The sequence below is a fragment of the Danio rerio genome, chromosome 15 (assembly GCF_049306965.1).
Source record: "Danio rerio strain Tuebingen ecotype United States chromosome 15, GRCz12tu, whole genome shotgun sequence".
Classification (NCBI taxonomy): Eukaryota; Metazoa; Chordata; class Actinopteri; order Cypriniformes; family Danionidae; genus Danio; species Danio rerio.
This window is the reverse complement of record NC_133190.1, coordinates 8,465,563-8,482,826: the sequence shown is the minus strand read 5'-3', so window position 1 is coordinate 8,482,826 and position 17,264 is coordinate 8,465,563. Positions and strand designations below refer to the sequence as shown.

The 17,264-nt window shown below is 34.8% G+C and overlaps 1 protein-coding gene and 1 long non-coding RNA gene across 5 annotated transcripts in view; both read left to right on the top strand.

Moving 5' to 3' along the window:
- The window catches only part of gbe1b (glucan (1,4-alpha-), branching enzyme 1b), a 252,713-nt gene extending 246,416 nt beyond the window's left edge, over positions 1 to 6,297 (top strand). For 2 of the 3 annotated variants that reach the window (XR_012390607.1, XR_012390608.1), the window contains one exon: positions 3,884 to 6,291. Coding sequence is in view for 1 of the 3 variants with exons in the window: in XM_068213679.2 (XP_068069780.1) it covers positions 3,884 to 3,946 (63 nt within the window). In the remaining 2 variants the exon portion in view is untranslated. Of the gene's footprint in view, positions 1 to 3,883 lie in introns of all 3 variants that reach the window. The other variant, XM_068213679.2, reaches the window with a different exon arrangement.
- Positions 6,298 to 11,592: 5,295 nt separating this feature from the next.
- On the top strand, positions 11,593 to 12,710 carry LOC141377759 (uncharacterized). 2 transcript variants are annotated; one of them, XR_012390621.1, is made up of 5 exons: positions 11,593 to 11,668; positions 11,942 to 11,981; positions 12,278 to 12,305; positions 12,489 to 12,542; positions 12,646 to 12,710. It is a non-coding gene; the product is annotated as an uncharacterized lncRNA (long non-coding RNA). The 2 variants fall into 2 exon arrangements; XR_012390620.1 differs by lacking the exon at positions 12,646 to 12,710 and having other exon boundaries at positions 12,489 to 12,621.
- The last annotated feature ends 4,554 nt before the right edge of the window (positions 12,711 to 17,264 follow it).

The following is a 17,264-nucleotide window of genomic DNA, read 5'->3' as shown; positions in this document are numbered from 1 at the left end:
GTGTCTGTTAAAAGCCTGGCAGCTGCGTTCTGTGCTAGCTGCAGTCGCGATAGAGAGGTTTGACTCACACCCAGATACAATGCATTGTAATAGTCCAGACGAGAAGAGATAAAAGCATGAACAACCTTCTCCAAATCACGAAAAGAGAGGACTGACTTGAGCTTGGCAATATATCTAAAATCGAAAAACTATTTTTGACAACCGCATTAATTTGCAGATCAAATTTTAGCTCAGAGTCAAAGATGACACCAAGACTCTTTACAGAGGAATGTATTTTCCCAGGAAACAATGACAGATTTCCATTAGAATTGGAACTTTTTTGGCCAAAAACAATGAATTCGCACTTGTCTTTATTCAGTTAGAGAAAGTTATTTGCCAACCAACACTTCACATCAGCCAAACAATTAAGCAAAGCTTGAAGGGAGGATTGATCCCTATATTTTATAGGGTAGTAGTAGATTTGAGGGTCATCAGCATATAGATGGTAATTTATGCCATGCTTTTCAAAAAAATTTCTAAACGGAAGTAAAGGGAGAACAAAACAGGACCCAGTATTGAGCCTTGCGGAACCCCACACATTAATGGCATGACAGATGAAGAGGAGTTGCCTAAGCTGACTGATATAGCTCTATCCTTCAGATATGAGAAAAAACAATCTAAGGCCAGACCAGCATGTTCTCTAAGCCAATCAGTGAGAATGTCATGATCCACTGTATCAAAAGCAGCAGTGAGATCCAACAGTACAAGAACAACAGGGCTACCTGAATCAACCTCAAATCGTTTGAAAACCAGACTGAAACTTAGCAAAAATAATATTATTAGCCAGAAACTCATTTAGTTGTACAGACACAATCTTCTCTAAAATCTTTGAGATAAAAGCGAAAATTCTTCATGTCTGATGCATCAGGATTGGCTTTCTTTAGCAGGGGCTGAATAACCGCATGTTGAAAACTACTAGCAACGATACCTGTAGAGCGACTACTATTTACAATTGAAAGCACACTTGGACCAATTGAGTGCATCGCCTCCTTAAATAAGGTGGCAGGAATGACATCACAGGACGAACCAGAAGGCTTCATATGTGCAATAATGTCATTAAAGGCTGACTTATACTTCTGCGTCAAACGCCGGCGTATGCTACGGCGCTGACGCATAGCCCTTCGCCGTGGCCGTCGGCGTCGCTCACGTGCACCTTTCAAAAAATGCAACTACACGGCGCATAGCGCAAGCTCTGTGATTGGTCGGCTTGGTAGCGCTGATGAGTCTGGGCGGGACCAAGAGCCGCGTGAATGGTGCGAGCCTGATGGAGCGATTGTTTACAAGTGTGGAGTCCCGTGAAGGAGTTTCGGATGGAAAGTTTTGTTTTGTGTTTACCTCAGAGTTAAAGTTGTTGCACGTCCGCTGGTTCCTGCCTCAAAATGAGTGAGTTTGAGCCACTTGTACATCCCGGAAGTGTTCAGGAAAAGCAAAACAGCTGCAAAGAAACTCGACACAGAGGAACACTTACACCTCACTGCCAACTAGCGTTTCGGAAGTGTAATGCAGACCAACAGAGACAGCGCACAGAAGTATAAATTCACTGCCACGCGCGTTGCATGCGCCGTGGGTTACGCCTGTCCATTGACACAAAAGTATAAACCAGGCTTAAGTTGTAACAGAGACATAGGAATAAAGCTGGTTAGATTTTTTAAGGTGGCAACAGAAATTGTAGAAACACTGATTACAGGTGAAATCTGTGAACGAATTCCAACAATCTTATCAGCAAAAAAAATGCAGAAATTCTTTTTTACAGGTGTCAACAGATGAAGAAATTGATGGAGAAACAACAGTCTGAAGTTTGGTGTTAATAGTAGAGAACAGTACTTTTGAATTATGACAGTTCTTTGAAATTATGTCAGATAAATTATTTGATCTAACTGCTTTGACTGCCCTTTGAAATGTTGTCAAGCAATCTCTCAATGATTCATATGAAACTTGTAGTTTGTCTTTAAGCCATTTGCGCTCAGCTCTTCTACACTCCTGCCTGGGCCCTAAAATTGCTGTTCACCCAAGGCTGAGGCTTACTTTCTTTTTCTTAATTTTCAATGGAGCTACAGAATTTAGAATATTAGAGCATATGGAGTTAAACTGGATAACTAACTCCTCAGGTCCCATATCAGAAGACGGAAACTCCATAAGTGATCTTGATGAACCCATATCAAAAGCAGATGAAAAATGACTAGCAGTGGAGGTGGAGAGCACACATGTCTCAAAAGCAACAGAACTATCATCAGCTTGACAATTAAAAGTAAAAAAAAAAGAATTTAATAGAACAGCCTTGTGGTCAGAGAAAACATTGTCCGCAATTTGCAAATTACAGACAGAGTAACCAGAAGTTAAAGAGCACCAAGTCAAGAGTATGACCATGCTCATGTGTTGGGCCCATGTACACGACCGCAAAGTACGTTCTATGTAATATATGTGTGTAGTATGAATGAATGTGGATGCATTACATCCACCATTTGTCTTGATGACATGACCTACCCGCATCTGTTGCACCACCTCACTCCCATGTGTGAATTCTCTCTTGTGTGCATTATGGGATAGCGAAACTCGCCGGAAATCATCTTCTAGGGTACTTCTCGCCTATAGACTTTGCTGCAATGTTATATACTGGAAAAAAATGGCCAGTAATCTACCACATACATAGTTTTTAGTTCACAACATTAATATGAACTGCATGGTGGGTAATTAAAAAATGTGTACAGTAACCTACTGCATATTAGGAATTTACAGTATTCTACCGTAACAAAAGTAAAGTTCTGCAACTGTAGTTGAAGACAAAAATAGGACAGTTAATGAAAATAAATATCAGTTAACATCCCATTTCATATCATTTGAAGTTGTATGCATCACTGTCACATTTTTACAAATGTTTTTTGTCTCCCAAATTTATATCATAAAGAGAATGATAAAATACCATTAATAACCGTTTAACCGTTTAACAATTAAAGGTGATCTTGTTTTCATTTTTTTGTTTCTGTTCCTGCAAAATGTCATTCAATTCTGTTTTTGTTTCCATTCCTTGAACCAGTTCAGAGCTCTAATTAGAATATGATGTTTTACAAAATACAAAAAAATATATTTTGGTTGGAAATGCATTCACTGCAAAAAAACATATGCCAAAGTAATTGGCAGTTCATTCCGCTGCGACGACCCCTGATAAATCAAGGACTATGTAAAGTGAGTGACAAAAAAATACAGCAAGCACATAGGACTATACAATCTGACTTTATAATAAATACACTTTCATTCCAATTAAACCTTCCATATTCATAACTCCGTGTGGTAACAGTAGTTTAGGTCACAAATCATGCTATTCACTACTGGCTTATTACCTGTCTATTATTAAGATATGAACTGTTCATTAGTAGTTATCAAGTATGATCTAATTCTACATCCCTAATCCTACCCAAAACCTAAACCCAACTACTACCAAACTAACTATTAATAAACAGTTAGTAAGTAGTTTATTAACCTAGTAATGTTAATTTATGGTTTATTAGCATGATTGTGCTGATTGTGACCCTAAACTAAAGTCTTGCCCTACTTTGTTTTGGTTTTCTTTACTTTGAACAATCTGCAGTCACTTTCCCTTTCATATGCTTTATATGTGTATATATGAATTTCATTTAATCCAGACACTGAACTGGGACATCTCGTCACTCCGTCTTATGAAGATGAAAACTGCATGCATATTCCTCTCACACCTGTGGTTTAACTTTGACTTGAATCTTTCTCTCTTTTTTTCTCATTCTGCATTGTTTCAGAATGAGCCACAGCGCCTCGAACAAACGCAGAGTGTCTTTGATCTCTCTCTGTCTTTGGCTTTTCCCTCTCTCAGGTTTACATTCCCTGCAGAACCGCTATTGTTCTGGCCAACGAGGAAATCGATTACTGCTACTGAAACACAATCAGCACGATGGAAAGCCAGCACACTTCTGTGACTCGACCTACCTCCATTCACAGCCAACATCCGTCACAAACCACACGCTCGCCAGCTAACTTCTTCTGAATATCTGCCAATGCCGTTTCCATTCTCTCACTGTTCACGTTATAGGTAAAGTTCAGACAAAAATCAACATTTGCTGGTAATTTACTCACCCTCGGTTCATTCAGGGTGGCCTTTTTTTTCTTCTGAATATTAAATAATTTGTTTAAAGTTTAAAGTGCTCTTTAGTGATTTCTAAAATGTAAGTAAATATACATTTATAGGCAACACAAAACTAATACACATGGCTTTTGAGGACTTATAATGCAGTAATGTTGAAAATAATGTTCCATTTCTTTCACAGACTGATAATTTTGCTTTGTAAGACCTTATTGTGTAAGCCACATGTATTAATTTTGTTATGCCTGGATTATTTTTGTATTTTTGTTTTGTTTTTTGACTCTCAAAGTTCCACTATCTATTGAATTGCATTTTATAAAATGGCCCATATATTTATCTAAAAAGTCTCTACTGAAGAAAAAACGGTCTTGAATGACCTTAAGGTGAGTAAATTACCATTATAAAATGTATTTGTTTGGAGTGAACTATGTCTTTAAACTCTAATTATCCAACCTTGATATTTTTGCTAGCAAAATTCACAAAATTTGTAATTAAAAAAACACTGATGGGTTATCTGTAATAATAAATTCAAGTGAACTTGCTAATTTGACTAGGGTCAGTATTATAAGCAATATCTGTGTGCACTGTGTTTATATAAAAGTAAATATAATTAATTTGCATAGAGAAAAACGTGTTCTTTCTGCGGTTTAATCTGAATTTGAAACTACATGCACTTTTTTTGGAGTACTGTCAGTGTATAAATATTTATGTGCACTAAATCATTCGAGTTTAAAAAATAAATACATAATGTGAGTGATGTATCTATTATATTTTTGATACACAAAATCTGTGTGAATTCTTATACAATGTTATATTTTTTTCTGACAGACTGTTGTTTAGTGCCTTTAAAATGTGTCAGTCATAGCCAGTATTATAGAAACACTCCACTTTATTATTATTTTTTGCAACTTTTAGATCATTTTACAACTCTCCTAGGGTTTAAACTGTTGAGTTTTACCTATTTTTAATACATTCAGCCAACCTCTGGGTATTCAGTGGGAGCACTTTTAGCTTAGCTTAGCATAAATAATTGAATTTGATTAGAACATTAGCATCTCACTCAAAAAAATTACTAATTATTTTGATCATTTTCATATATAAAGCTTGACACTTCTTTGGTTTCATCATGTACTAAGACAAACAGAAAAGCAAAAGTTGATATTTTGTAGGCTGATATTTTTAGAAACCATACTTTTATTCTGGCATAATAATCAAAAAACTTTGCTGTCATAACATGGCTGCTGCAGGTAAAATGATATTACCTAGTGTCTGAAATAGTTCATAGCAACATTCAATTTTCCATCAGTCTCAGCACACTATTTAACTACAGAGGAGTCAAGCTTTAAATAAGGAAGTTATCAAAACACTTTGGTCATTTTTGAGCGAGATGCTGGGCTGATCTGATTCAATGTTCTATGGTAAGCGAAAGACCCAGAAATCGGCTGAATGGATTCAAAAGTTGTAACACTCAATTGGTAAACTCTAGGGAAGTTGTAAAATGAGCATATTTTTCAATAACAAAGTGGAGTGTTCATTTAATTAGACTAAATTTGACTTAATTTCTGTATTATTGCAGGCATAATAAAGCTGATGCTTACAACAATTTCTATTTAATTTTCTTTTGAAAGACAGTCATGTAGCTCAGAGAAAGTGTTCATTCGCTGTCCAACATGTTAGCATCTAGTATCATATATTTTCTTCTTTCTCTTTATTATGAACAGCTTTTCCAGCCTTTATACAGAGTGTTTGTGTGAGAATAAGAGATAATTATTATAATCCAGAAGATTCTCTTTAAATCATCATAGGACATGTGTCACTTATTATCCTCGTCTTGTTGTTTTGTGGTTCCAAGAATCTAGATGTAGCCTCAGTGAATTTGATGAATTCTTTTAGATGTACAGCACTTGGTAGCAAAATCTATTTGCATTATACTGGGAAAACAGCTTTCTAGAAAGCATCTTAAATGAAGGATCATCTTCACTGTGATAAATACAGCAGCTAGTGTTGCTTGTATGTATAATACAGGAAAAGCATTCAAAAGCAGTAAAATTCTACTGCTTGTGATGGTCAACACAAGTTGTGTGCAAAGTGAAACACTGTGTAATTTGTGTGAAAGCCGTACTGAAATAAAGCACTTCTAGAAAAAATGCCTGGTTCCTTGCTTTTATAAAATTCAACAGTTTTAATATTTAAATCAAATTAAATTCTCAATTTTTATTAATGTTTTTTTTTTTTTATTAAAATGTGCAAAAAACAATACTAAAAATAAATCCAGAGAAAAAAGCTATTTTAAATTGTGACTGACTCTACTTCTTACAACCATGGCAATGTGTTTTAGTGATGGGTCATTCTTGAATGATTTGTTCATTTTGAACTCATCTTTTTGTCATCTTCTTGTATGACTCAAGAACGATGATTCCTCTCAGCAAGTGATTCGTTCATATGTGTACATGCACATTTCTACACGTGGAATTCCTTTTTCTAGTCTTCTAACATGACTGAGGAAAAACTGTAACAGAATTGTTTATTCGGTAAATAAAATAACTACAATAACTTGATTTTTAATCTACAGAAATAGCCACTAAACTACATGCTGAACGCTGTGAGTTTGCGTCAGGACGATGATACATGAACCAACTTTTTGAGCAATGTTGTTAGGCTATATTATAGGGTGTGATGCTGCTTGGCAACTTTCATAAAATTGGCAATAAACATTTTACATAAAAATTGGAAATTTATCAGGGGTTGCCACAGCAGAAAGAATGTACAATTGTTTCAGCATATGTTTTACACAGCGGAAACCCTTCCAGCTGCAATCCAGTACTGGGAAACACCAATACACACTCATGTTCACACACACACACACACACACACACTTACACAGTACTGCCAATTTAGTTTTCTATTACTCACCTATACTGCATATCTTTGGACTGTAGTTGAAACGAGTACATTTTACTTTTTTACTTTTGTACATTGTTGAGGCTGTACTTCTTTACTTTTACTTAAGTACAAAAGTTAAGTCAGTACTTATACTTTTACGAGAGTAATTTTAAACATAACTATCTGTACTTCTACTTAAGGAAAGGATGTGTGTACTTTTGCCATCTCTGCTTGTCTGTAGTGTGATCAACGTTTTTTAGATGAGTTTGAAAGCAACTCGTAACATTTTAATAATATTTTGGCTAATTGAACAAAATAAATACAATGATTTAAAAAAAGATTTCGTCACCTTGGAATTATAAGGTTCTATCTGCGTTCTGAATGATTTTGGGATATGGAGCTTCAAAGTTTTTGCATTTCATTTAGCAAACAGTATGTGTGTAACATTTGCTGCTTTTAAGTAAAAAGTCTTAATGTAAACAACTTATTAAAATAAATAAATAAGTATAATAAGTACAATAAGTAAATAAGTTGTCATTTAATATGAATATGTCATTAACTCAAATTTGACAAATGTCAGATAGAACCCTTTATTTCTAAGGTAACGATTTGTTCATCTCAATGAACGAGACTCAAAGGTTCAATTCAGTAAAATGATCTGAACTTCCCATCACTAAGACCTTTAAGCTCATCCATTGATGTAATTTCTTTAAATTCTCTAGGATGAAATGAAGGCCACAACTCCCATGATTCTACAGTCAGTCACAATTTCATCAAGTTACACCTTTTTTTGTTGTGAATACATGCCCTCTAGTGGCAAAAATGACAAAAGTGCATTTGTTTTGGATTTCAGAATTAACCTCCACAGAAAAGTATTTTAAAATGATGAATTAATGTTTAAAATTATCTACTGTGCGCTGTGAGGTCGTTAACTGATAGGACAGGCTACTAAAGGTGTCATAAATTACACAATTTGAACAATCAATGTATCAAAACTTTTTTTTAAGATGCCACTACACTGTCCAAACTCTAGTTAATGCTGCCATTTATAGTTAGTAGAGAATTTATCATGACACTGGTTTTAAAATAGCAGACAGCTTGTAGCTGATAGAATCAACTGCTCTTGCTATACCTTCGAATTATTTATTATATTATACAACATGGATGACATTGGTGCTGATCAGCTCAAGTGAAAAGCTGTGCTGCTTCCTCCGAGATGTTGCATGTACGTGTTAATCAAGAACATGTTGTTGGAATGACATTTATAACTGGCATGAGGAGATGAGGTGGCCAAATATTCAGATGACGCCAAATATTCAGATAACAGACTACTACAGTTCTAGTTTACAAGCTGATTTGCTTAATTTCATTTTGGAGTTAGTTTAGAAGGCAAAAGGAAGGACCAAACATAGGGTGTACATAATCAATGAGCTAAATAAAGAATTAAACAAGGCAGAGTTAAACATAATAATCAATGAGCAACCACATTATTAAACAATGGAACAAAGGGAAGAGGAATACAAGGAGAAATGTTGGATTAGCATCAAAAGTAACATCAGGTTAGCTGAAATCTGGAAACAAATGATGTTAAACATTCTTCAAACCCTGCTTTAGTAAACTAAATTGTTTGATGTTCAATCTACTTAAAATTGTAAATACTTAAGCTAACTTAATTTCTTCATATCGTCTCAACACAAATCGATTGTGTACAGCATTTTTTTTTACAGTGTGTGAGGTTTTGTTTTTAAAAGGTACACTTTGATTCCTTAAAGGATCACATTTCTACCTGTAAGGTACATATTAATAAGGTTGGATTTACGAAAACTGGTGCTATTATGGCACTGGTACCTGTAATCGATATGCACTGAACTGAAACAGCATATGAATTTCGGTGCCTAATTTTGTTGCCACTGGAGCTGCGACAGTGACATAAAAGCATCAAGGGGTACATCAAAGGCACACATAGGTATGCATTGTGTCACACCATCATTAAACATATAATTCTAAACAAGTTTTGGGGATACAAACACTGTTGTCACCATCGTTTGATCAGTAAGATACAGCGCATCCAGTAATCCAGTGAGCGACTTTCTTCATCAACATGCATGATCACATTCATCAAATAAGCATTCTATAGTATGGCTATGTTTTACAAGCAAGGATTCTGACACAGCAACTGGTGCAGCAGATGCTTTACAAAAGTTGCGTTTAAGGGGGAAACATGGTAATCCTAATAAAATATTTGAGGGCGCATGGAATAAACTTAGGATTGGTCTTTGACAGCTTGTGATATCATCTGGCACTTTTAGTGAGCACGATTACAAGGACACCAATTCTGCAATTTTTAAAATGATAAAGAAAATACTCTAATTAAGATTCTACCATGTAAACAGTGATTTATGTATTTATTTATTTTTTCTTCTTCTTTTGATTGCCTTAAAAGACCACAGACACCTGCATTGCAAAATGTTACGTTTGTTTTCTTTCGATTCAAATGGTATCAAATCCCATTAAAACAACACTTTTCCACCAGTCCTTACTTCATATTCTCATCCAATAGCCCCGTTTGCCATAGGGGCATGAACAATATGTTCCTGAATTAAAGTGAAACTGCAGTTAAAGTTGAACAATTAGAAATGAAACACCCAAAATTACATGAAACTCAGAAGGAAACTTTGGATAGTGTGGAGATGCAATGACGTTAATAAATCTATGTGCTATAACATGTAAAACGAGATCGTGAAAGGAACATTCTAAAAGCTCTTGAAAACACCTTAATAATATTATTGTCATATTCGGATTAAGACAAATCATTAGATTATGATGTCCATGTAAGCCCCAACCCTAGAAAAAAGGAGTTCCCTGATTTGATGACAGCCTTTCCACAGGTTAGTTGTAAGCTAATGTATCTTGCATTCATGCTAACTAACAAATAATCAAAAGAAATATATTAAAGCAATTTAATTCAAATATGAATTGGTATGTACTGTAAACTTGAATTATATTGTTCAATTAAAATGATTCAATTTATTTATTTATTTTTTGTCAAATGTTTTTCTGGCTCAAAAGTATCGGTTTAGGCACAGTTTTGGTACCATTTTAAAAGTATCAATTTAGCACCAGTATCAAAATAACCCCAAACAATACCCAACCCTACACTGTAAAAAATTTCCAGGTTTTCACAACAAGTTACTGTAATTTTTCACAGTAAATTACATTAGTATCCCTTCACAGTATTTAACTGAAAAATTCACAGTAATATGTTGTATTCATAATTTTATTGTGAAATTACGGCAGGTAGCATGATTACAGCAAATTACTGTGAAAAGGGCTATATCTTTTGCACGTTAGTTATAGAAATTCAAACCTTTTTTAAACTCAACGTAGAAATTAATACAAATTAACTTTTAACAGATAATAACAGAATGTTATAGCCCCCAAAACGATTTGGTTACCAACATCTTTTTGATTGTACTGTACCTTTATTTAATTTTATACAGTTAACATAGAATAGGAAATAATATTTAATGAACATAACTGTGTGCTTAGCCAAAACATAATAAACTGGAATAAAAAGTAATTAATTAATGAAACCAAAGACTGTTAAACAGCCAACAATTATTTCAATGTCAGGGTAAATGTCTGCTTTAGACGGTTTCATGAGTATTGGGCACCTGTCATCGCCTGGAGGTCACTAATCTCAGAACTAAATATATATATATATATATATATAAATTATTATTTTTTTTATCTATATAAATAAACCACAGATTAGAGTTTTAAACAACTACATTCTAGCATGAAAAACAGTTAAAACTTCATTTTCGGACGCATATAGAGCCATCGAAGACGGGGCAATTGTCCCAATGTCTAGCCTGAAGACAGGCGCCTCTCGGCGGATACATGAGTAAAGAGCGCCGTTACCGCCTGGAGGTCATAGATCTCCGCTACCGGCAAAACACACTTAAAATTACACACAATCTTTACTAACAGTCCACAGATTTGAGTTTTGAAGAACTACATTCTCGCATGAAAAAGTGTTAAAACTTTATTTCATTACATATTACAAGCAATATTTATAATATTATGTGCCTTCTCATCCACCATTACAGCTTGATGCAGCTTGGTGCGAAATGAATCCTGGGAGGAAAAAATAATAATTCTCAATACACTCCAAACGAACTTTATTCTTATTGTTAAAGTCAGAGATATGTAATATTTTGAATGGCTAAGAAAATAATTAACTTTATATTTCAATCAATATATTACTCTTGCACTGCTTCGGTTCAGGACTCGTGTGACATTGAATCAGATTCAGATATTTTATCAGACGTGTTCATGAGCTCGAAGTGATCAACAGATCAACAAGCAATTCGTGTACAAGCAGTACACGAACCAAGCAATATGATGAAATATTAATGAATTATATGTTTGCGTCTTACAATATTATACAAAACGGAATCGTTTTCAGGCGAATTCGACTCTTTACTGTTCACTTAAAGGAGCCGAATTCGACTCTTTACTGTTCACTTAAAGGAGCCGATTCATTGAACAGAACTGACTCGACTCGACCGCAAACAAGCGCCATCACCACAGACAACGCCGTCGTCTCTTCACCCAACGGATTCATCCTCGGTAAGTGTTAAAATATGACTTTTGTCCGTTAAATGATTGTTGTATGTGTATTTCTGTATAGTGCATGTCATTTAACAGGAATTTACCGAGTACTTTAGTTGTACTCGCACGGACAGGGTTTAAGCGCGCCTTTTTTTAAAGCAAGAAATTAACGACGCCAGATGGTGATTGTAGTGTTTTCTGAGGTATTAGCATAACGTTAACGTTAGTTCCTGAAAAAAGAAAGGGAATTTTCTTTAATTAACTTCTTGTTAACTGCATTTTCTGTTTCAGTACAAGACTGAAGTAAATGTGAAATGACTATAACGTTAAGGTAAGCTCTGACCTTCACTTAAGTTAACGTTACGGTTAGTGACCATCATGTATGTTAATTTTGTTCACTGTAACGTTAACGTTAAGTTAGTTAAATAAACTAACCTCATTATGAAACAAGTCTTAACTGTTTTATTAAATGAGGCTTATAATACAATTCAGTTGTATTCTTTTAAACTAACACTAACACAGTACATATTGTATATTTCTCACTGGTGTTAATGCAGTGCTAACATTTACTAATGAGAACTAATTGTATATTGTCACTAACTGTAGATTTTATTTTTTGGTGTTCAGGTGTACCTGATAATAGCTAAAGTGTGAGGTGAGTAAATTCTGAGCACACAAATATAACCTAAATTCATTATCACAATCTAAACCTATATATATATATATATATATATATATATATATATATATATATATATATATATATATATAGAGTGTGTGCGTGCGTGTGTTAGGTTGAGTCTTATTCTACTCTTATTATATTCAAATTTTTTTACAGCCACTGATGTTGAAACACTGATGCTACCAATCAACCCTCGCTTGATTATTAAAGGTAATGTTGATGCCTTCCTCATTTTTATTAGATTTTTAAATGTCAGGTTTTTCACAGATTTGTTGTGAGCAGTTTCTTGTACAAACTCTTTTTCTTCTTCCAGAAGTTCCACCAGTACCTCCAGTAGTAGTAAATATTAGACAAAGATTTTTTTAAACTATAGTTTTTATTTTTATTAGCAATTTTACTGGGCATGTGTGTTTGTTTGCTTGGTTTTTAATAGGCAGAGCATGGAATGTCAACTTTGTTTCTACAAACAAATTTAATTATTCACAAACACCTCTAATTTAGTCCTTCTTTCCCCCTTTTAGTCTTATTCCTTGGAGGGTCGAGTGGTCATGGGACCTCACCTGGGTTTCACAACTGACTTTGAATCTGGTCTGAAACTGAAGTATGCTGAAGATGCCTTTTGCACTCTGGAATTTAAGGTAATGTCTACAATAAATATTGTAACTGAGGGCTTGTTTTGGGGGGGGGGTTAAACAAGGAATGTATAGGAGCACAAGTCATGACTCCCCTTGTCCCCTTGTTATAAAGGGCCGTGTTGCAGACACAAATTGTTTGTCTGTGCTGGAGACCAGAGGGGAAGCTGTCTTTAAAAGGATGGGGCTCTTATACCATATGTGAAGTTACATATTCAGGTGAGTGGATTACATACAAGTCATTGCAAATGCATAAATAGTGGGAAATTTTTACTGGGCAGCACAAATTAAGTGAAACTCAAAAAACGTTGAAAAATATTTGGAATATTTGCAAAAAACTTGATTGAAATGAATACAACACAAGTGCTGTATCACTTCAATCAAGTTTTTTTTGCAAAATTTTCCTAATATTTAAATCATAAAAAATTAGCTTGATGCAAGAAACATCCTGCTAGTATTCAAGAGCAAGTACTGTGATGCATGTGTTAACTTTGCAATAAGTGTGAACCCAGCATTAGATTATAGTCTGTAAACAGAAGATGTAAATCAAATCAACTGTTTTAAAATGCTCTGCCTTGGTCATTAAAACCACTATTTGTTGTTAGACTGTTCTTGATTGTGTGTTTGTGATGGAAATGCTTTTCAGATGTTTTTGTTTAAATAATTGCAGTTTGACTGAGCTACAGTATTGTCAGCATGTTCAAACTGAGCTAACCGTAATTTTGCTCTGTAGTGCAGCAGTAGTGTCCCAGTAGTGTTGTATGAAGCTAACTGTTTGTCTGCCCTTTTGCTTATAGGTGCTTTTTGGGCACCAGTTTGGAGATGGGAGACAGACGAAGTCAAAGAAGCAGAGAAGACGCATCAACCAGCAAGTGTGTAAAATTATCAGGAAAATGATTGACCTTGAATAGACGACTGCCTAATTTAGCAAGAAGTTTTGTCTCTCTCTCTCATGTGTGTATATATATATATATATATATATATATATATATATATATATATATATATATATATATATATATATATATATATATAATGAGAGACAGAGAGAGCGCACTCTGAAGCACTGCTTTTTATATGTATGCTACATATGATGTCAGATTTTTTTATGAATATGTTCTTATAGTATTTTTTGAGGCTTCACCTTCACCTTTTGAAAGTTTTCTGAAATGGTTACACAGATGTCATTAAGCTGTTAAATAAATCTGTAAAATGTATGTGTGTTTGTTTTTATTTTGATTTTAGAGTCTTCTCAGATCACCCAAAAATGAAGATTCTGTCGTCATTTACGCATCCTCAGGTTGTTTGGACACAAAGAGGATTATTTGATATTTTTATTCCTGTGTTTAACAAAAAAAAAATCATTTTTAACAGAGCTGGAACAACCTGAGGGTGAGTAAATCAAGATAGAATTTTCATTTTTGTGTGACCTAAAATTGCTTTGAAATTTTACAGCACCAAACTGTTAAATTACAGTAATCCGGGATATAATTGTAACTTTACAGTTAAATCAGGTATTTAAACTGCAACCTACTGCTAAATCACAGTAATTGTTTTGCAAATTCACAGTAAAATATAGTTAATTCTACAAGATAATACTGTGAAATCACAGTAACAGACTTTATTATCTACTGTAAAGTTACAATATATGGTTGTAATTTCACAATAATTTAATGTGACAAAACCACAGTAAATTACTGTGAACTACCTCACAATAATTTACTTTGAATTTACATACAGTAATTTACTGTGAAAGTAATGCAATTATTAGCCAGTAATTTACTGTGAATTTAAGGTCAAATTTTTTACAGTGTATATATTCCTAAAAAGTAAAAAAGTTCAATTCAATTCATGTTTTTTTATATGGCACTTTTACAGTCAAAAGCAGCTTAGTAGTTCTAGTAGATTGAAACTGTCAGTCCAGTTAAAATTCAGTTCAGTTCAGAGTGGTTTAATTTTCACTGCTGAAAGTCCAAACACTGAAGAGCAAATCCATCGATGCGCAGCTCCACAAACTCCAAACCAAGCAAGTCAGTGGCAACAGTAGGGAGGAACAAACTTCACTAAATGACGTACCACCCCAGTGACAGATGTTGTACTTTTATTTCTGAAAGTGTATATCAAAGATTTTTAGCATCTAAATGGTATCACTGACCACACAGAAGCGACAAGTGGATAAATCCCTTGTGTTAAAATGCATGAAAATGGTAGATGATGCAAAGAGAGGGGTACTGTAGATAGTTGCCTGTTAGAGTTGTATGTGCTTCAACATTGATCGTTAGTAAATTTGCACTGAGAGCTTGTCAGGCTTAATTCAGTGATCGTCTATAGAGATGTTTAAAAAGGCTTTGTCAGTGACAGTGACATCTTTATCACTGAGATTAACAGATCAAGTCTCTAAAGTGCTTGAAAAACAGACAACAAACCACATCCTCACACGCTGATATGCTTACTCAAGGCCTCTGATAGCTTGCTCTATTAAAGTGTTATGTAACTTGCCAGTGCATGTTTATTTTAAATAATATTTTGTGTATTAATTTATGGAAGGTATGTCAACCTTAGAGAGAAAACAAGTGGAATATTGAAATAAGAAATAAACATCATCAAAGATATGAAATATGAGATACAATTAGCAATTATTTCTTATTAAATTGCATTATGTAATACAGTGACATTTTATAGTCTCCATTATGAAATCATTTATTGGCAATATTGCAAAATGTTGAAGAAAGTCACACAAAAACACTCAGTTCTGTTGAAATTTTGACACATTTAAAGATTTGAAGCAATAGTTCACCCTAAAATTAAAATTCTGTCATTATTTGTTCAAAGCTATTATAGTTTCTTTCATCTGTTGAACACAAAGGAAGATACTTTGAAAAATGCTAGTTGCTGGTGCTCATTGACTTCCGTAATAATTTCTTTCCTACTATGAAAGTCGATCAAAATACCTTTTGTTTTCAACAAGAACGAATAAAAGATAAAAATACACAGACAGGAAAGCAAATGATGAGGGCATTTTATTTTTGGGGTAAATGTAAGTCACAATTACAAGAAACAGAAGTTGCAACTGTGTGGTAAATGCAAGAATACTTCCATTACAAGATACAGTGTATCCGGAAAGTATTCCTACTTCCCGCTTCACTTTTTCCACATTTTTATAGCTTTATTCCAAAATGGATTCAATTCATGTACTTCCTTAATTCTACATACAATACCTTGTGACAATGTGAAAAAAAGATTTGTTGAAATTGTTGTAAATTTACTTTGAAGCTCAGGTAAATTCTGTTTCCTCTAATCATTCTTGAGATGTTTCAGCAGCTTAATTGAAGTTCACCTGTGTTAAATTTAGTTGATTGGACATGATTAAAAAGGCATACACCTTTCTATGTGATGTCCCAGGATTGAGAGTGCATGTCAAAGCACAAACCAAGCATGAAGACAAAGGAATTGTCTGTAGACCTCTGAGACAGGATTGTCTAGGGCACAAGGCTGAGGAAGGTGACTGAAAAATTTCTGCTGCTCTGAAAGTTCCAATGAGCACAGTGGCCTCCATCATTCGTAAGTGGAAGATGTTTGGAACCACCAGGACTGTTCCTATAGCTGGCTGGCCATCTAAGCTGAGTGATCGGGGGAGAAGGGCCTTGGTCAGGGAGGTGATCAATAATCCGATGATCACCCTGTCTGAGCTCCAGCGTTCTTCTGTGGGGAGAGAAGAAATCCTTACAGAAAGACAACCATCTATGCAGCAATCCACCAATCAGGCTTGCATGGTAGAGTGGCCAGAAGGAGGCCACTCCCCCCGGAATTTGCCAAAAAGGCATCTGAAGGACCCTCAAACCATTCATTCATTCATTCATTCATTTTCGGCTTTGTCCCTTTATTAATTTGGGGTCGCCACTGTGGAATGAATCGCTAACTTATCCACCATTATCCAGTATTTTACGCAGCAGACGCCCTTCCAGTTGCAACCCATCACTGGGAAACACTCATACACTCTCATTCACATACATACACTACTGACAATTTAGCTTAACCAATTCACCTGCACCCGGAGGAAACCCATGCAAACATGGGGAGAACATTCAAACTCAACACAGAAATGTCAACTGACCAGCGAACCAGCGACCTTCTTGCTGTGAGGCGACAGCACTACCTACTGCACCATCGTGTCACCCACTCTCAGACCATAAGAAACAAAAATCTCTGGTCTGATGAGACAAAAATTTAACTCTTTAGAGGGAATGTCAGTCGTTCTGTTTGGAGAAAACCTGGCACCGTTCATCACCAGGCTAATACC